Source organism: Coregonus lavaretus (genome assembly GCF_964263955.1).
Source record: "Coregonus lavaretus genome assembly, chromosome: 17".
NCBI classification, from domain to species: Eukaryota; Metazoa; Chordata; class Actinopteri; order Salmoniformes; family Salmonidae; genus Coregonus; species Coregonus lavaretus.
In genome coordinates this window covers 15,130,131-15,151,026 of record NC_140004.1, presented here as the reverse complement: position 1 = coordinate 15,151,026, position 20,896 = coordinate 15,130,131, and the positions used below count along the sequence as shown (strand labels likewise).

General features: G+C 42.8%; 1 protein-coding gene across 3 annotated transcripts; it reads left to right on the top strand.

Annotated features, from left to right (window-relative positions):
* The first annotated feature begins 1,832 nt into the window (after window positions 1-1,832).
* On the top strand, window positions 1,833-14,282 carry LOC311144804 (arrestin domain-containing protein 1-like). Of its 3 annotated transcripts, none has more exons than XR_014614534.1 (9): window positions 1,833-1,999; window positions 5,795-5,905; window positions 9,189-9,239; window positions 10,899-11,053; window positions 11,169-11,354; window positions 11,565-11,741; window positions 11,869-12,370; window positions 12,698-12,848; window positions 13,515-14,280. XR_014614534.1 is itself a non-coding variant. In XM_084180945.1 (8 exons), exons 1-8 carry the CDS (start codon window positions 1,870-1,872, stop codon window positions 12,739-12,741), a joined length of 1,356 nt encoding a protein of 451 aa, XP_084037071.1. In that variant the 5' UTR covers window positions 1,833-1,869; the 3' UTR covers window positions 12,742-14,282. The 3 variants fall into 3 exon arrangements, 1 of the variants encoding a protein (XP_084037071.1); XR_014614535.1 differs by having other exon boundaries at window positions 12,698-12,862; XM_084180945.1 differs by having other exon boundaries at window positions 12,698-14,282.
* The last annotated feature ends 6,614 nt before the right edge of the window (window positions 14,283-20,896 follow it).

Genomic DNA, 20,896 nt, shown 5'->3' with positions numbered 1-20,896 from the left:
ATGCTGAGTTGCATCCAAAGAACACCATACCTACTGTGAAGCATGGGGGTGGAAACATCATGCTTTGGGGCTGTTTTTCTGCAAAGGGACCAGGACGACTGATCCGTGTGAAGGAAAGAATGAATGGGGCCATGTATCGTGAGATTTTGAGTGAAAACCTCCTTCCATCAGCAAGGGCATTGAAGATGAAACGTGGCTGGGTCTTTCAGCATGACAATGATCCCAAACACACCGCCCGGGCAACGAAGGAGTGGCTTCGTAAGAAGCATTTCAAGGTCCTGGAGTGGCCTAGCCAGTCTCCAGATCTCAACCCCATAGAAAATCTTTGGAGGGAGTTGAAAGTCTGTGTTGCCCAGCGACAGCCCCAAAACATCACTGCTCTAGAGGAGATCTGCATGGAGGAATGGGCCAAAATACCAGTAAAAGTGTGTGAAAACCTTGTGAAGACTTACAGAAAACGTTTGACCTGTGTCATTGCCAACAAAGGGTATATAACAAAGTATTGAGAAACTTTTGTTATTGACCAAATACTTATTTTCCACCATAATTTGCAAATAAATTCATTAAAAATCCTACAATGTGATTTTCTGGACAAATTCTCAATTTGTCTGTCATAGTTGACGTGTACCTATGATGAAAATTACAGGCCTCTCATCTTTTTAAGTGGGAGAACTTGCACAATTGGTGGCTGACTAAATACTTTTTTTCCCCACTGTATTTAAGTATCAAAAGTAAAAGTATAAATCATTTCGAATACCTTATATTAAGCAAACCAGAAGGCACGATCAAATCAATTTACGGATAGCCAAGGGCACATGCCAACACTCAGACATAATTTACAAACGAAGCATTTTTGTTTAGTGAGTCCTCTAGATCAGAGGCAGTAGGGATGACCAGGGATGTTCTCTTGACAAGTGTGTGAATTGGACAATTTTCCTGTCCTGCTAAGCATTCAAAGTGTAATGAGTACTTTTGGGTGTCAGGGAAAATGTATGGAGTAAAAAGTACATTATTTTAGTGAAGTAAAAGTCAAAGTAATCAAACATATGCATAGTCAAGTACAGATACCCCCCAAAACTACTTAAGTAGTACTTAATACATTCTGCCATTTTTTTGAATACATGAAAATGAGAAACATCAATGTGATAATTTCCATCCTAAGTAGTATTACTCTTCATATATTTTCATTCAAAGGTGTTTTAAGCTAAGTCTATTTCCACTCTACATCAATTTCTTCTCAAGATGACCAGCACAGTGTCATCCTCCATGACCCTCCAGTCCCTGACCACCATCTCAAACATAACCATCCATCCCAGCCAACAGCAGTCACTGACTTTCAGGGTGGATGGACACTTAAAGAAGTACAACAGAGCTTTGTGTGAGTCACAGTCAGAGACCGTAAGGTTATCAATATACCAGCAATATCATTGAATGTATCTCATTCTATGTACAGTATGCAGCTTTCTCTCACTTCCATATTCATGTCTCATTGATAATTATCTGCATGCGGGTCATAATGGGTCAACTTTTAACTGCCAAACTAATAGTTTTTGGGGTTTTATTGTATTTTATTTTTATGAATTGTAATTATCATATTTTGTAATATAATTACTGTTTCTGTGATCTTTTGCTTTTATTTTTAAATATATTTTTAAAAGCCCTTACAAATGTACAAATAGTTGTCATTTCACAAACACTGAAGGTGAGAGTGTTAACTTTCCATACAGTAGGCATATCAGACACCCTGATTTGTATTTTAGAGGCACGTCTCGAGTTTCATGTTAGTGACGTCACGTTGAGAGGCTGGATGGATGGGAACAAAACGCTTCCACAGAGCACAGGTGATAGACCCTTCGGTGCCACCCGCTCATGATAGGAAACATGGGACAACTGCAAGAATTTGTCATCACTTTTAAGGACAATAAAGTTGTTTATAGTCCCGGAGAGTCCGTTTCAGGCACCCTGAAAATCACAACCGCCCATGCTCTACTATTTAAAGGTAACGTTCTGAAAACGTCACTATTTCCAGTCTTACTTTGGCAATTTTCAAACCTTCGTCGTCTCCTCGGACTGACAAGAAAGTAAATTAGTGTTCACTGAAACAAACACAAGGGTGTGATTTGTAACGCGCATTTTATTTACAGCAGCCTACATTGAATGTTTTGTATTTATTCGTTTCTGGTGATGAATGTGTAGCCTACAACTGTAAATATTTGAGGTGTTGGGTTGAACTGAATTGAATAAATACTGTTTGTATGCGATCACTCGAACATACGCTTTCTATAGCTGCGTTGGGGGGGACAAGGTGATCAGTCTCATTTAAAGGTACTGTCAGAGAGGACACATTTGACCGTAATTTTTTGGGACTGTTGATGAATGGAATTAGTTGTTTACCATATCTTAACAGGAAAAATTAACAAAAAACAAGATTTGTTTGCCATTAACATTTTAACCCAAGGATGAAATGGCAATAAGGCAAGCATAAACTCAAGTTGTTTTATGCCAGAAATGTAGTAGGATAGAACATTGCATTTTTCAATGGAACTGTGTGCCTTATGTCAAGGATCTCAAATGGCTAGTTATTTAATTTTTTTGGTCATTCAGCAGACGCTCTTATCCAGAGCGACTTACAGGAGCAATTAGGGTTAAGTGCCTTGCTCAAGGGCACATCGGCTCGGGGATTAGAACCAGTGACCTTTTGGTTACTGGCACAAAGCTCTTAACCACTAAGCTACCTGCTGCTATTGACAGGTTGTGGTCACCCTCATCCCTATCACTTGTTGTTGGTAGAACAAACGCACTCATTCACTCATATTTTCAACAAAATTGTACTGTGGGTGATCAAACATGTTTTGAGACATTGCATAGAGTTAGAAAAAACATTTTTTGATGTTTTTTTAAGTCCACGGTAAAACAAATAGTTGAATATATATTTTCTCTGAACCTTAGCCAACATGGAAACTAAATTGCCCTCATTACACTGAAGGCGTTTTGTGTCATGGAAGTTTCTGCTCCATGTCTTGTGTTGGACCTCTGGTTTGTTTACATTACAGGTCAGGAAAAACAGGTCAGGCTGTAGCAGCTTGAGTCATTGCATTTAGATACTGAGCGGAGTCACTGGCTGCACTGTTGTTGATAACTGATGTTTAATGAACTTGATAACCCTCCCAAGTTACTATAGTATTGGTTATCTGACCCATGAGTTGTGAGGACTTCAAATTACACTGAACAAAAATATAAACGCAACAATTTCTGAGATTTTACTGAGTTAGAGTTCATATAAGGAAATCAGTCAATTGGGCCTTAATCTATAGCTTTCACATGACTGGGAATACAGATATGCATCTGTTGGTCACAGATACCTTTAAAAAAAAAAGTTGGGGCGTGGATCAGAAAACCAGTCAGTATCTGGTGTAACCACCATTTGCCTCATGCAGCGTGACACATCTCCTTGTTGATCAGGCTGTTAATTGTTGCCTGTGGAATGTTGTCCAACTCGTCTTCAATGACGATGCAAAGTTTCTGGATATTGACGGGAACTGGAACACACTGTCGTACACGTCGATCCAGAGCATTCCAAACGTGCTCAATGGGTGACATGTCTTGTGAGTATGCAGGCCATGGAAGAACCGGGACATTTTCAGCTTCCAGGAATTGTGTACAGATCCTTGCGACATGGGGCCATGCATTATCATGCTGAAACATGAGGTGAAGGTTGGTGGATGAATGGGACGACAATGGGCCTCAGGATCTCATCACGGTATCTCTGTGCATTCAAATAGCCATCGATAAAATGCAATTGTGTTCGTTGTCCTTAGCATATGCCTGCTCATACCATAACCCCACCGCCACCATGGGACACTCTGTTCACAACAGTGACATCAGCAAACCGCTCACCCACACGACGCCATACACGCTGTCTGCCATCTGCCCGGTACAATTGAAACCGGGATTCATCCGTGAAGAGCACACATCTCCATCATGCCAATGACTATCAAAGGTGAGCATTTGCTCACTGAAGTCAAGACCCTGGTGAGGACGACGAGCACGCAGATGAGTTTCCCCGAGACGGTGTCTGAAGTTCTTCAGTTGTGCAAAACCAGTTTCATCAGCTGTCCGGGTGGCTGGTCTCAGACGATCCCGCAGGTGAAGAAGCCGGATGTGGAGGTCCTGGGCTGGCACGGTTGTGAGGCCGGTTGGACGTACTGCCAAATTCTCTAAAATGACGTTGGAGGCGGATTATGGTAGAGAAATTAACATTCAATTCTCTGGCAACAGCTCTGGTGGACATTCCTGCAGTCAGTATGCCAATTGCACATTCCCTTAATTGAGACATCTGTGGCATTGTGTTGTGTGACAAAACTGCACATTTTAGAGTGGCCTTTTATAGTCCCCAGCACAAAGTGCACCTGTGTAATGATCATACTGTTTAATCAGCTTCTTGATATGCCACACCTGTCAGGTGGATGGATTATCTTGGCAAAGCAGAAATGCTCACTAACAGGGATGTAAACAAATTTGTGAACAAAATTTGAGAGAAATAAGCTTTTTGTGCGTATGGAAAAAAAAATTCTGGGACCAACACTTTTCACAAGAGGTGGTACTCCCTACAAGAGCACATTTCTATGAAAAATGAAACAAGTATGAAAAATGTATGCACTCACTAACTGTAAGTCGCTCTGGATAAGAGCGTCTGCTAAATGACTAAAATGTAAATGTAATTTCTAGACTGTAAAGTGGACCCACTCTCATGTTCTTAAAAAGTAATAACGGGAAGTTAGAATTAAACTTCTTGTATGATGTAGCCAGAATATTTAACTGAATATCAATCAGAGTACTGCACTTCATACTTCTACAGGGTTTGTTGATAAGTTTTTACTTGGCCATCCTCCTCCAGGACTGTCAAGGTCTTACTGGGCTCCAACCAGAATTATGATTGATTGAACTATTAATTAATCTGGGTCATAACCATGCACACTGCTAGCCAAGAGCTGTTTCTAATCCCCCACTAGGACTCCCATTTAGTACCCTTTAATTTCTGTGCTCATGGGCTTCAGTGTGTTTTGGAGAGTTTTGCTGCCAGGCATGTGACTCACTGAGGAAAGCAAACTGATAAAGGGTGCCGCATTACATCACACCAGGAAAACTACAGCTAACTGCCAAAATAAAGGAAACACTTGAGTAAATGAGGGATACAAAGTATATTGAAAGCACATGCTTCCACAGGTGGTGTTCCTGAGTTAATTAAGCAATTAACATCCCATCATGCTTAGGGTCATGTATAGAAATGTTCAGTTGCCCATTTATTTTGGCTACTATGGCTAGAAGAAGAGATTACTTTTTAAAGAAGGGTTTCAAAGGATCATAGGGGGTTTTAAAGGATGTGTGTGTCACAGTCAACAGATATGCCAAGGCTCATTGAAGCTGTTCTGGCGGCACAATGCTCTATTAAGACACTTTCATTTGGTGTTTCCTTTATTTTGGCAGTTACCTGTATGTCTTTCTTTTACTGGTCTTTGTGTTTGGATTCCTCAGAATTAGATTTTGCTTTTTAGTTCTGTTTTTTATATAAATATTCTGTGTGATGTGTTAAAATAGGTGTCCACAAAAGGTGCTTTGGGGCTTTGTTTGCAAGAAAATAACATGATATCCCTGAGAATGTAAACTATCCTAAAAGGCCTATGAAGAATACAATACTATGCTCAGCTTCTGTTTGTATCTGCCTATTGTTTTGAAGTCTGAGGACCTCAAGTTCTCTTATGTTCATGTGTTTTACTATATGTTATCCCTCCAGATATCAAGGTCAATTGCCAAGGCTTATGTGGTGTCACCAGCAAGATCAATGACACAGCCTGGACAGTGGAGGAGCAGTACTTCAGCAGCACTCTCTCTGTGGCAGATAAAGGTACTGTCAACTGGGTCTTTACCTGCTTCCTCCTCACCTTTGGAGCTTCAGTCCACATTCACCTCACTTTTCCCCTTCTGACTTAGACACTTCAGTTATGGCATAACTGGTTCCTTTTAAATGAAACATACACACCTTCCAGTAAATCATTGTTTTGTAATGGATATTTCCTTCATCACCTACAGTGAGGGAAAAAAGTATTTGATCCCCTGCTGATTTTGTACGTTTGCCCACTGACAAAGAAATGATCAGTCTATCATTTTAATGGTAGGTTTATTTGAACAGTGAGAGACAGAATAACAACAAAAAAATCCAGAAAAACGCATGTCAAAAATGTTATAAATTGATTTGCATTTTAATGAGGGAAATAAGTATTTGACCCCTCTGCAAAACATGACTTAGTACTTGGTGGCAAAACCCTTGTTGGCAATCACAGAGGTCAGACGTTTCTTGTAGTTGGCCACCAGGTTTGCACACATCTCAGGAGGGATTTTGTTCCACTCCTCTTTGCAGATCTTCTCCAAGTCATTAAGGTTTCGAGGCTGATGTTTGGCAACTCAAACCTTCAGCTCCCTCCACAGATTTTCTATGGGATTAAGGTCTGGAGACTGGCTAGGCCACTCCAGGACCTTAATGTGCTTCTTCTTGAGCCACTCCTTTGTTGCCTTGGCCGTGTTTTTTTGGGTCATTGTCATGCTGGAATACCCATCCACGACCCATTTTCAATGCCCTGTCTGAGGGAAGGAGGTTCTCAACCAAGATTTGACGGTACATGGCCCCGTCCATCGTCCCTTTGATGCGTTGAAGTTGTCCTGTCCCCTTAGAAGAAAAACACCCCCAAAGCATAATGTTTCCACCTCCATGTTTGACGGTGGGGATGGTGTTCTTGGGGTCATAGGCAGCATTCCTCCTCCTCCAAACACGGCGAGTTGAGTTGATGCCAAAGAGCTCCATTTTGGTCTCATCTGACCACAACACTTTCACCCAGTTCTCCTCTGAATCATTCAGATGTTCATTGGCAAACTTCAGACAGGCATGTATATGTGCTTTCTTGAGAAGGGGGACCTTGCGGGCGCTGCAGGATTTCAGTCCTTCACGGCGTAGTGTGTTACCAATTGTTTTCTTGGTGACTATGGTCCCAGCTGCCTTGAGATCATTGACAAGATCCTCCCGTGTAGTTCTGGGCTGATTCCTCACCGTTCTCATGATCATTGCAACTCCACGAGGTGAGATCTTGCATGGAGCCCAAGGCCGAGGGAGATTTACAGTTATTTTGTGTTTCTTCCATTTGCGAATAATCGCACCAACTGTTGTCACCTTCTCACCAAGCTGCTTGGCAATGGTCTTGTAGCCCATTCCAGCCTTGTGTAGGTCTACAATCTTGTCCCTGACATCCTTGGAGAGCTCTTTGGTCTTGGCCATGGTGGAGAGTATGGAATCTGATTGATTGCTTCTGTGGACAGGTGTCTTTTATACAGGTAACAAACTGAGATAAGGAGCACTCCCTTTAAGAGCATGCTCCTAATCTCAGCTCGTTACCTGTATAAAAGACACCTGGGAGCCAGAAATCTTTCTGATTGAGAGGGGGTCAAATACGTATTTCCCTCATTAACATGCAAATCAATTTATAACATTTTTGACATGCGTTTTTCTGGATTTTTTTGTTGTTATTCTGTCTCTTACTGTTCAAATAAACCTACCATTAAAATTATAGACTGATCATTTCTTTGTCAGTGGGCAAACGTACAAAATCAGCAGGGGATCAAATACTTTTTTCCCTCACTGTACATACAGTACCAGTCAAAAGTTTCTACATTATAGAATAATAGTGAAGAAATCCAAACGATGAAATAACACATATGGAATCATGTAGTAACCAAAAATGTGTTAAACAAATTCTTCAAAGTAGCCACCCTTTGCCTTGATGACAGCTTTGCACACTCGTGGCATTCTCTCAACTAGCTTCACCTGGAATGCTTTTCCAACAGTCTTGAAGGAGTTCCCACATATGCAGAGCACTTGTTGGCTGCTTTTCCTTCACTTTGCAGTCCAAATCATCCCAAACTATCTCAATTGGGTTGAGGTCGGGTGTTTGTGGAGGCCAGGTCATCTGATGCAGCACTCCATCACTGTCCTTCTTGGTCAAATAGCCCTTACACAGCCTGTAGGTGTGTTGGGTCATTGTCCTGTTGAAAAACAAATTATATTCCCAATAAGCGCAAACCAGATGGGAAGCACTCCCACACCATCACACCTCCTCCTCCATGCTTCACGGTGGGAACCACACATGTGGAGATCATCCGTTCACCTACTCTGCATCTCACAAAGACACGGCGGTTGGAACCAAAAATCTAACATTTGGACTCACCAGACCAAAGGACAGATTTCCACCGGTCTATTGTCCATTGCTCGTGTTTCTTGGCCCAAGCAAGTCTCTTCATATTATTGGTGTCCTTTAGTAGTGGTTTCTTTGCAGCAATTCGACCATGAAGGCCTGATTCACACAATCTCCTCTGAACAGTTGATGTTGAGATGTCTGTTACTTGAACTCTATGAAGCATTTATTTGGGCTGCAATTTCTGAGGCTGGTAACTTTAATGAACTTATCCTCTGCAGCAGAGGTAACTCTGTGTCTTCCTTTCCTGTGGCGGTCCTCATGAGAGCCAGTTTCATCATAGCGCTTGATGGTGTTTGCGACTGCACTTGAAGAAATATTCAAAGTTCTTGAAATTTTCCGTATTGACTGACCTTCATGTCTTAAAGTAATGATGGACTGTCGTTTCTCTTTGCTTATTTGAGCTGTTCTTGCCATAATATGAACTTGGTCTTTTACCAAATAGGCTATCTTCTGTATACGAGCCCTACCTTGTCACAACACAACTGATTGGCTCAAACGCATTAAGAAGGAAAGAAATTCCACAAATTAACTTTTAACAAGGCACACCTGTTAATTGAAATGTATTCCAGGTGACTACCTCATGAAGCTGGTTGAGAGAATGCCAGGAATGTGCAAAGCTGTCATAAAGGCAAAGGGTGGCTACCTTTGAAGAATCTCAAATATATAAAATGTATTTTGATTTGTTTGAGTAGGTGTGTCCAAACCTTTGACTGGTACTGTATGTAAGAAGGAAAAGGTAAACAAACATTTAATCCCTATTCTCAGAGGTTCCCCTTCTACCCTGAAAGTGAAATGTGATTCCTAGAAGAGGAACAATTGTTAATGGACAGAATGTTTTCCGGCCAGCTGATCTGATGTTTGTTTATATTTTTTCCGGTGTCCCAGGAACCCTGAAATGGGGAGATCACAGTTTTCCATTCAAGTTTCTCATTCCAGGTAAGGCCACTGAGTGATGGAGCTTTGCACACCTGTTGCACCACATTCCTTTAAACATATGGCAGGCAGGTAGCTTAGTGGGTAAGAGCGTTGTGCCAGTAACCGAAAGGTCGCTGGTTCTAATCCCCGAGCCGACTAGGTGAAAAATCTGTCGATGTGCCCTTCAGCAAGCACTTAACCCTAATTGCTCCTGTAAGTCGCTCTGGATAAGAGCGTCTGCTAAATGACTAAAATGTAAAATGTAAAATGATATGGGTTTTCCTTACATTTTATAATCAGACATGTCGGGGCATGTAAGTATTTACTTTAGTTCTGTCATAGCTCATTCACTATAAGCAGAAGTAATGTGAGAAATGTAGTACAGTACCGCTTCCTGTGGCTTAACATCAATGATTATGAGGATTACCATCGGGACCAATGTCATGTGTCTTGAATGGAAATGGTGCTACAAATGAGCACACAGTAGAGTAATTGTAAGGTAATTTACTCGTGCCCATGAACAGTTTGTAAGCGTTATTGAGGTAACACTTAACATTGAGGTATACTTTATAAAGGGGTTATAAATTGTTTATAAATCATTCATTATTAGCTTATAGTTACCCTTGTACCCATTAGCCTCCTCTTCTCCAATTGTTGACTAGTGTGGTAGGGACTGAGAGCATAGATGCCCTGAAGTGTGCAAAGCCATCTGTTGTCATACTATCTCCTGTACTGGTATGACAGTTGCTTTCTCCCTTGTTGTTGTGTTTTGTCTCGTGGTAGTTTCTGCTAACAATCTGTCATGGCCTTCTTGTCTTTATGTTTCAAACCTTTGCATGCTAAGGAAATTAGTGTGATAGATCATTCTTAAAACAGTATCACATGTTCTGCCTTATCTATGCTTTAGCTCTCAGGGAGGGAGCCCAATGATAACATCATAACCCCTCCGCCCATTACTTATCGATAAGGTCTATCAGACAGACAGACTGCCTTTCCAGCTGAGAAGGGATTCCCTTTCACTCTGTCACGAGTGTCAGTGTAATGTGGTGGAATCAAAGTCAGGCGCAGGACACAGAACTCTATGAAAACGTACTTTACTGAATAAGTAAAGAAACCAATACAAAATACCTCCACACAGAGAGGAACAAACACGCTCACCAAACGACACACGAAACGAAAAACAAACACGCACAAAACACATTGGGAGCCACCGGGTTAAATAGGGAAGGAGTAATTACATGATGGGAAACAGGTGTGTGACAATCAGACAACAACAGGTAGAACATAGAAACATAGAACATAGATCGGCGGTAGCTAGTATTCCGGTGACGACGAACACCGAAGCCTGCCCAAGCAAGGAGGAGGGGCAGCCTCGGCAGAATCCGTGACACACTCTGATAAAGTAGTCTTTCATAACAACCTAACCGGTCCTAATCAACTGTCCGTTGTGATTTAAAATCTGTGTCATTTGAAACCTGCACCTGCTGTTCAATTTATACCTTCAAGATGTTCAAATGTACGTCTTGAAGGTGTAAATTGAACAGCAGGTGCTGGTTGCAAATGACACAGATTTTACAATTACAATAGATACAGGCCATTTGACAAGTCTGTTGCCAGTATTCTTGCCTCTGTGAAAAGACATGTTGTGCTAAATATCTTTACTCCTTCCCTCCCATATAGCCTCTCTTCCCCCATCTTTTGAAGGGAAATATGGAAAAGTTATGTACAGAGTGAGGGCTTTCATCGACACTTCTCGCTTCTCTAAGGACTATAAGACAGAGAAGCCTTTCTACCTGCTGAGTCTCCTCAACCTCAATGAAGTGCCTGACATCCATGTGAGAGCTTCCCTGGCAGATTTGATACATTTTCACTTAATCAGAAATATCCAAGTCCTAGAAACAGGACATTGGTGAATCTGGTCTTAACCTTATATTTTCCACCTGTTTCCAGGGACCTAGTTCATCTTCCATTACTAAGAATTTCACCTACCTGCTGGGGGTAAAGACGGGAACGGTGGTGCTGAAGGCCCAGAGTGACATGAAGGGCTACACCCCTGGTCAGGTCATCAAACTGACCACAGAGATCGACAACCAGTCTGGGAAAACCACAGGGACTGTGGTGGCCTGTCTCATGCAGGTACAGAGTACTGAGTCTACAGTGCTTGAAATAAAGGAAGGCTATGGATGTACAACAGAAGAGTGTTGTACAAAAAAGTGTGATTTAGTCAATGGTGTTATAAAGCTGCAATGTGGTAATTCTTGTCTCAATGTGTAGGTGAGAGATAAAGGCATTTATTTAACCACTGAAACATTTTCTACTATATTTCTGTGTGCTCGTCTCCAATAGAAAGTGACTTACCAGACAAAGAAGCCTACGATTGACTTGAGGACTTTAGCACAGGTGGAAGGTACTGGGGTGAAGGCTGACAAACAGGTTGAGTGGAAGGAGCAGATTATTGTACCTCCTCTGCCCCAGTCATCTCTGGCTGGCTGTGGCCTAATAAACATAGAATACTTTATTCAAGTAAGCAACTTTTCTCTTTTCACAATAACATTCCTCTACTGTTTCCTCTACAGCCAAACCCTTTGGTCCTCAGTTTAGAACACATGTTTTGATGAATCCTTCTCCTCTTTACTCCCTGGTACATTAGGTCTCTCTGAAATCTCCTGTGGCTTCGTTTTTGTTGCCCATCCACATTGGAAACATCTCAGTGGACACCACGTCAGCACAACCCTCCAGACCACCTCCCCATACCCCTGATCCTCTTTGCTCCTCCACCAAGCCTACCAAGCTAGAAAACAGCAGCCGCTCTGAGCCATCCTCCTATAACCAAGGACCTCCTACTACTACCCCAACCCCAGCCCCTCGCCCTGCCTCCCACCCAGCCCCAAAACCTGTTCCCAGGATCAGAGTCTCCACTTCTTTCCCTATCGCCCCTCCAGCTGCCTCCCCGAGTGCCCCTCCAGCTGAGATGGACAATCTGGCCATGGGGGCCAGGGGGCTGGCGATCAAGGCCATCCCTACCAAGCGCCACACCCAGCTGGGTGCCTTCACCTTCACCGTCCCGTCCTTCTCTGAGGGCTGTGCCAACTCCATGCCAACCCTCTACCCACTACTGCCTCCAGAGTACAGCACCTCCACACTCCCACATGGTCAGTCTTACACTCCTATTGAATAACCTGTAGTGATTGGCAGTGCTAATGCTAATTACTTTTTACTTAGTTATCTTAATACACAATTTGATATTTAGTATTTGGGTTAGGTGTTTCTGGTGTTGTATTGTCATCTCACTGTATCAGTTGTGGCTGGCTTGAGAATCTTGGCTAATATCCAATATGAATGTAAGAGTCTAATTGCCATTCCTTAGACATTTATGCCTTTTATGCCTTTGCCCATGACGTATGTCCTTTCTGATGGAAAGTATGTAGTTAGGAGGGTATTGTGTAATAATGTCTCTTTCTATCTGATAACTGTTACAGAAGCTCCTCCCAGCTATGTCGAGAGCTGTAGCAGCAACACATGAACATAATGAAACAGGAGAGACTGACTGCTGGCAATGCTATACTGAACATGATAATCAACCTCCCTACTCCCTGCTACTGGATCATGCTGCCAGGCAGCCCTCCTTAAGTACATCAGCCCTGGTTAAGCAACATCTTTTTATGACTACTGATTGTTTTCACACAATTTTAGCACTTTCAGGAGAGTAATATGTTTTTACATAAACAATTTTTATAGCTGGAGACAAGTTTTTAAAGTTAAGTCAGGGTCATGTAGAATTAGTTTAGAATATATGTTGAAATTGCATCTGTGATGTTTGAAACATGAAGGACAGGGATTTTAGTTTTGTATGTTTGAAAATTGACTTGTGAAACCTGTGCTGCTGATATGTTTAGATATTGGATGCAAGAAACCTAGCTTAGTGAGTGCTCCAATAATGCTATGGTTTGTTCATTGTTTTTGACTGTCAACAATTGATTAATCTTCTCATAAGGTGTACACTGTGATTGACGATTTAACTGTGTGAGATTCTTAGTTTGCTGTTTAATTGTTATAGAAAGATTGCATAGTGTTTAAAATCAAGCTAGCTGTGCACAGAGCTGTTGTCCTCATTTGGCTATAAAATCAACTGTGGTATATTATTTAGATTTCTACTAGTCTAGCATTTGCCATGGGATATCCTGTTAATATTTATTTTGAGTTGCTTTATATTTCAGCAGATTTGCTTGAGATAATGTCACTGCAACACTGCTCACAGCATTTATGTTGCTCACTGCTTTCTTGTCTTTTTCAAAGAACCGCCAGTTAAGGTGAGCTCCCCGCCCACTCAGCCTACTAGCTCCCTGCCTACTCAGCCTACTAGCTCCCTGCCTACTCAGCCTACTAGCTCCCTGCCTACTCAGCCTACTAGCTCCCTGCCTACTCAGCCTACTAGCTCCCCGCCCACTCAGCCTACTAGCTCCCTGCCTACTCAGTCTGTCTTTTCAAACTTTCTGGTATTTTGACATGAGAGAAAGTACTTAGCTTTTTTATTAGGAAAAAATATATTATGGGTGATTTTCTTTTTTTTGTCACCCAAAAGGCTATTTTACATGGAATCAGAATGACTGTTCGAGACCTTTAAGACAACCCCCTAGTAATGCTGTTGTTTTCAGATGTTAAACTGAACACCAGACTGTAAATCTTACTCTATAGTTACCTCTTGTGGCTGATAACGGAATGTCATTGACTTTTTTTACTCATTCTATTACACTACTCAATGCATACCAGTGGAGGCTGCTGAGGGGAGGATGGCTCATAATAATAGCTGGAATGGAGCGAATGGAATGGCATCAAACACATGGAAACCATGTATTTGATACCATTCCACCAATTAAGGTGCCACCAATCTCCTGTGATGCATACACTGTTTTATGTAACCTGTATGTTTTTATTTATAGTTTTCACTTAACTGTCTTCATAGACAATTCACTATGTCCTATATCCAAATAATTGTGTATGCATAGGCAATATAGTGCCTTGTTAATTTACAATGGACAACCTAATAAAGTTGTTTTTCACCATTTTTGTTTTGTTTTGTTGATTATGCCAGGATAATTGTACATCTCTACTTTTAGGCCCATTTGTCATTTGTAATAATGAAGGTTTACAAATGAAAACACATTCAAATCAAATCAAGCTTTATTTATACAGCACATTTCAGACATGGAATGCAACGCAATGTGCTTCACAGGAAAAAAACTAATAAAAAACAATGACAGCAGTAACCCATTGGGAGGGAGTCACACTCTGACAATCAGAGAGGGGGCATATTATTGTGGCCCTGGCAGCATAGAATAATCAAGCGGACTGCACAGAGGTGCTTGGGAAGATGGGTCACAACCAACGGGGAAATAGAGGAACTAACATTACATACAGTATATATATATATATATATAGCAATAAAACTGTAACACAGAGGCACAGAATAAGTTAGAGGGGAAAAAGAAAATGGAGGAACTTATTCAAGAAAAATCAAGCGAACTGGATGGAATATGGGAAAAATGCCCCAAATCTTCAACATAGAAATGCTACCAAAAATAATTTACAGAAACGTATTACAAATGACAGTCCTCCAATATTCACCTAACAATATTTTGAAAGAGGAAGCAAAGTACTTTAAGAATAAGTTTTCATTTCAGTCTCCTCCATCTCTACTAACTGAAGTTAATTGTAGGGATTTGTGTTTATTATTAGAGTAAAATGAACAGCTTTACAGAAAGACTAATGTGAAGGCCTAATTACAGAGGAGGAACTTCTAGATGCAATTAAAGCCTTCAAGTCCGGGAAAACTCCAGGGCTTGATGGCATACCAGTTGAAGTATATCAAATATTTGTCTATGTACTCTAAAGTCCGTTATTAACATGTTTTATCACTCCTATAAAAATGGTAGACTATCAGATACTCAGCAAGAAAGTCTGATTTCGCTATTACTGAAACAGGACCCAAGTGGTAAATATAAAGATCCAGTCTACCTAAAAAACTGGACACCCTTTACACTTAAGTGTTGTGATGCCAAAATCCTAGAAAAATGCATAGCGCATAGAATTAAAAAGGTATTGTTGGATATTATTCATCCTAATCAGACAGGTTTTTTACATGGATGATACATTGGATATACACTGCTCAAAAAATAAAGGGAACACTTAAACAACACAATATAACTCCAAGTCAATCACACTTCTGTGAAATCAAACTGTCCACTTAGGAAGCAACACTGATTGACAATACATTTCACATGCTGTTGTGCAAATGGAATAGACAACAGGTGGAAATTATAGGCAATTAGCAAGACACCCCCAATAAAGAAGTGATTCTGCAGGTGGTGACCACAGACCACTTCTCAGTTCCTATGCTTCCTGGCTGATGTTTTGGTCACTTTTTAATGCTGGCAGTGCTTTCACTCTAGTGGTAGCATGAGACGGAGTCTACAACCCACACAAATGGCTCAGGTAGTGCAGCTCATCCAGGATGGCACATCAATGCGAGCTGTGGCAAGAAGGTTTGCTGTGTCTGTCAGCATAGTGTCCAGAGCATGGAGGCGCTACTAGGAGACAGGCCAGTACATCAGGAGACGTGGAGGAGGCCGTAGGAGGGCAACAACCCAGCAGCAGGACCGCTACCTCCGCCTTTGTGCAAGGAGGAGCAGGAGGAGCACTGCCAGAGCCCTGCAAAATGACCTCCAGCAGGCCACAAATGTGCATGTGTCTGCTCAAACGGTCAGAAACAGACTCCATGAGGGTGGTATGAGGGCCTGAAGTCCACAGGTGGGGGTTGTGCTTACAGCCCAACACCGTGCAGGACGTTTGGCATTTGCCAGAGAACACCAAGATTGGCAAATTCGCCACTGGCGCCCTGTGCTCTTCACAGATGAAAGCAGGTTCACACTGAGCACGTGACAGACGTGACAGAGTCTGGAGACGCCGTGGAGAACGTTCTGCTGCCTGCAACATCCTCCAGCATGACCGGTTTGGCGGTGGGTCAGTCATGGTGTGGGGTGGCCTTTCTTTGGGGGGCCGCACAGCCCTCCATGTGCTCGCCAGAGGTAGCCTGACTGCCATTAGGTACCGAGATGAGATCCTCAGACCCCTTGTGAGACCATATGCTGGTGCGGTTGTCCCTGGGTTCCTCCTAATGCAAGACAATGCTAGACCTCATGTGGCTGGAGTGTGTCAGCAGTTCCTGCAAGAGGAAGGCATTGATGCTATGGACTGGCCCGCCCGTTCCCCAGACCTGAATCCAATTGAGCACATCTGGGACATCATGTCTCGCTCCATCCACCAACTCCATGTTGCACCACAGACTGTCCAGGAGTTGGCGGATGCTTTAGTCCAGGTCTGTGAGGAGATCCCTCAGGAGACCATCCGCCACCTCATCAGGAGCTTGCCCAGGCGTTGTAGGGAGGTCATACAGGCACGTGGAGGCCACACACACTACTGAGCCTCATTTTGACTTGTTTTAAGGACATTACATCAAAGTTGGATCAGCCTGTAGTGTGGTTTTCCACTTGAATTTTGAGGGTGTCTCCAAATCCAGACCTCCATGGGTTGATACATTTGATTTCCATTGATAATTTTTGTGTGATTTTGTTGTCAGCACATTCAACTATGCAAAGAAAAAAGTATTTAACAAGATTATTTCATTCATTCAGATCTAGGATGTGTTGTTTAAGTGTTCCCTTTATTTTTTTGAGCAGTGTAACATGAGACAAGTACTGGAAACAATAGAACATTATGAAAAATCTGTGAAACAAGGCCTGGTATTCATAGCTGACATTTAGAAGGCCTTTGATAAAGTATGACTGGCATGTATAGATAAATGCCTGGACTATTTTAAATTAGGAGAATATCTTATACAATTGGTTAAAGTTATGTATAGTAACCCCAGGTGTAAAATAGTAAATGAAGTATAGGTACACGTCAACTCTGACAGACAAATGGAGGGAAAAAAATCCAGAAAATCACATTGTAGGATTTTTTATGAATTTATTTGCAAATTATGGTGGAAAATAAGTATTTGGTCACCTACAAACAAGCAAGATTTCTGGCTCTCACAGACCTGTAACTTCTTCTTTAAGAGGCTCCTCTGTCCTCCACTCGTTACCTGTATTAATGGCACCTGTTTGAACTTGTTATCAGTATAAAAGACACCTGTCCACAACCTCAAACAGTCACACTCCAAACTCCACTATGGCCAAGACCAAAGAGCTGTCAAAGGACACTAGAAACAAAATTGTAGACCTGCACCAGGCTGGGAAGACTGAATCTGGAATAGGTAAGCAGCTTGGTTTGAAGAAATCAACTGTGGGAGCAATTATTAGGAAATGGAAGACATACAAGACCACTGATAATCTCCCTCGATCTGGGGCTCCACGCAAGATCTCACCCCGTGGGGTCAAAATGATCACAAGAACGGTGAGCAAAAATCCCAGAACCACACGGGGGGACCTGCAGAGTGAATGACCTGCAGAGAGCTGGGACCAAAGTAACAAAGCCTACCATCAGTAACACACTACGCCGCCAGGGACTCAAATCCTGCAGTGCCAGACGTGTCCCCCTGCTTAAGCCAGTACATGTCCAGGCCCGTCTGAAGTTTGCTAGAGTGCATTTGGATGATCCAGAAGAGGATTGGGAGAATGTCATATGGTCAGATGAAACCAAAATATAACTTTTTGGTAAAGACTCAACTCGTCGTGTTTGGAGGACAAAGAATGCTGAGTTGCATCCAAAGAACACCATACCTACTGTGAAGCATGGGGGTGGAAACATCATGCTTTGGGGCTGTTTTTCTGCAAAGGGACCAGAATGACTGATCCGTGTAAAGGAAAGAATGAATGGGGCCATGTATCGTGAGGTTTTGAGTGAAAACCTCCTTCCATCAGCAAGGGCATTGAAGATGAAACGTGGCTGGGTCTTTCAGCATGACAATGATCCCAAACACACCGCCCGGGCAACGAAGGAGTGGCTTCGTAAGAAGCATTTCAAGGTCCTGGAGTGGCCTAGCCAGTCTCCAGATCTCAACCCCATAGAAAATCTTTGGAGGGAGTTGAAAGTCTGTGTTGCCCAGCGACAGCCCCAAAACATCACTGCTCTAGAGGAGATCTGCATGGAGGAATGGGCCAAAATACCAGCAATAGTGTGTGAAAACCTTGTGAAGACTTCCAGAAAACGTTTGACCTGTGTCATTGCCAACAAAGGGTATATAACAAAGTATTGAGAAACTTTTGTTATTGACCAAATACTTATTTCCCACCATATTTTGCAAATAAATTCATTAAAAATCCTACAATGTGATTTTCAGGATTTTTTTTCTCATTTTGTCTGTCATAGTTGACGTGTACCTATGATGAAAATTACAGGCCTCTCTCATCTTTTTAAGTGGGAGAACTTGCACAATTGGTGGCTGACTAAATAATTTTTTTCCCCACTGTAGAGGTTCTGTATGGCAGGGAGCTCGGCCCCAGTGATGTACTAGGCTGTCCGCACCACCCTCTGTAGCACTTTGCGGTCGAGGGCGGTGCATTTGCCATACCAAGCTGTGATGCTCCAGACAAGATGCTCTCGATGGTGCAGCTGTATAACTTTTGAGGATCCGAGGGTCCATGCCAAATCTTTTCAGCCTTCTGAGGGGAAGATGTGCTGTCGTGCCCTCTTTACGACTGTCTGGGTGTGTGTGGACCATGTTAAGTCCTTAGTGTTGTGGACGCCAAGGAACTTGAAGCTCTCGACCCGCTCCACTACAGCCCTGTCGGTGTGGATTGGGGTGTGCTCTCCCCTCTTTCTCCTATATTCCACGATCAGCTCCTTGGTCTTACTGATATTGAGGGAGAGGTTGTTGTCCTGGCACCACACTGACAGGTCTCTGACCTCCTCCCTGTAGGCTGACTCATCGCCATCGGTGATCAGGCCTACCACCGTTGTGCCGTCAGCAAACTTAATGATGGTGTTGGAGTCGTGCGTGGCCACGCAGTCGTTGGTGAACAGGGAGTGCAGGAGGGAACAAAGCACACACCCCTGAGGTGCCCCCGTGTTGAGGGTCACCATGGCGGAGGTGTTGTTGCATACCCTCAACACCTAGGGCCGGCCCGTCAGGAAGTCCAGGATCCAGTTGCATCCAATGGTGTTGAACGCTGAGCTGTAGTCTATGAACAGCATTCTCACATAGTTATTTCCCCTCTTGTCCAGGTGGGAGAGGGCAGTGTGAAGTGCAATTGAGATTGCGGATCTATTGGGGTGGTAAGCGAATTGGAGTGGGTCCAGGGTGTCTGGGATGATGGTGTTGATGTGTGTCATAACCAGCCTTTCAAAGGACTTCATAATTACAAATGTGAGTGCTACAGGGCAATAGTTATTTAGGCAGGTTACCTTGGAGCTCTTCGGAACAGGGACGATGGTGGTCAGCTTGAAACCTTTTGGAATTACAGACTGGGACAAGGAGAGATCGAAAATGTCAGTGAAGACCCTAAGTGTTGTCTAATGTGGTTGTAGAGTGACAGGTCTTTTGTGGAGCAGTACTGCTGTGCCACACTCTGGCCGGCTCATGCACTGCTGCTCCTGAAAGGAGCCACACGTTGACTCAGCATGCTCCATCTGGGCTGTGCAGAGGGAACCAATAGAGCAGCAGTTATTGTCACATGACCGTGGCTGAATGTGTGCGGGTGGGGAAAGGAAGGGGAAGCAGTGTGCTCTGGCTCTGGTCTCCCCCCCCCCCCCCCCCCCCCTTATTCTCGCTCAGCAACTAAGGCCATCGAGAAAGCAGGTATGAAGCTACTTTGTTGCCTAAACTTTTGCAAGGGCATACTTCTGGATCTTACTTGTATTTGCATGTACTTTTTTGAGTCTTTCAGTGCTTTCCTCTCTGTGTGTGATCCTAGTAGGTTAAGCTTTGTTTTTGTAAAGATGTAGTTTACGGATTTGAAAGTTGGGTTCTGGTAGTACAGCATCATTTGTAGAAGTACTAAACATGGATTAGAGAAGTACTTGTGGTTTTTAAAGTTTTGTGAAAACTAAACTTGTGCTAAGTAGGCACAAGTTCTGCAATTGAGATACTGAACTGTGCTGAAATGTAATTCACTGGTATGTCAAATGGGATTGTCCTGATTCGGGTGATATTTCTCAGCTTGCCAGGTACTACCCTAGAAGAGCTGTGAGGCAGATTCTGAGAGATCTACGGTGAAAAAGGAGCACCTGCTGCCCCAGATCCAGAGGGACTGGTGAGTTCTACCTATGCTATAAACACTGTCACATTGGCCTCATTTACAACTACCACTCGTCCACTTAAAAGTGTGTGAATGTGATTAATGTAGCATCTTATTTGATGGGACTAACAGCTGTAATCTTCCAGGTGAAACTGTTGACATTGGTGTGGAGAGGCCAGAGGATTCCTCCTGGACAGCCATGGAGAGTAGAGGAGTCAGTCAGGAATTAGAGGCAGGGAAAAGACACCCTAATGTGAACCATGCCTCAAACAAAAGAGATCTCAGAAGAATTGTTGACTTGCATAAAGCTGGAAAGGGTTACAAAAGTATCTCTAAATGCCTTGATGTTCATCAGTCCACGGTAAGACAAATTGTCTATAAATGGAGAAAGTTCAGCACTGTTGCTACTCTCCCTAGGGGTGGCCGTCCTGCAAAGATGAC

Bases quoted from the DNA above. Each gene is read 5' to 3' on its own strand.
- LOC311144804 (XM_084180945.1), top strand. From the start codon at position 1,870: ATGATAGGAAACATGGGACAACTGCAAGAATTTGTCATCACTTTTAAG. The intron at 11,355-11,564 runs GTACAGAGTACT...CGTCTCCAATAG, and splicing joins TGGTGGCCTGTCTCATGCAG to AAAGTGACTTACCAGACAAA. The intron at 11,742-11,868 runs GTAAGCAACTTT...CTGGTACATTAG, and splicing joins ACATAGAATACTTTATTCAA to GTCTCTCTGAAATCTCCTGT.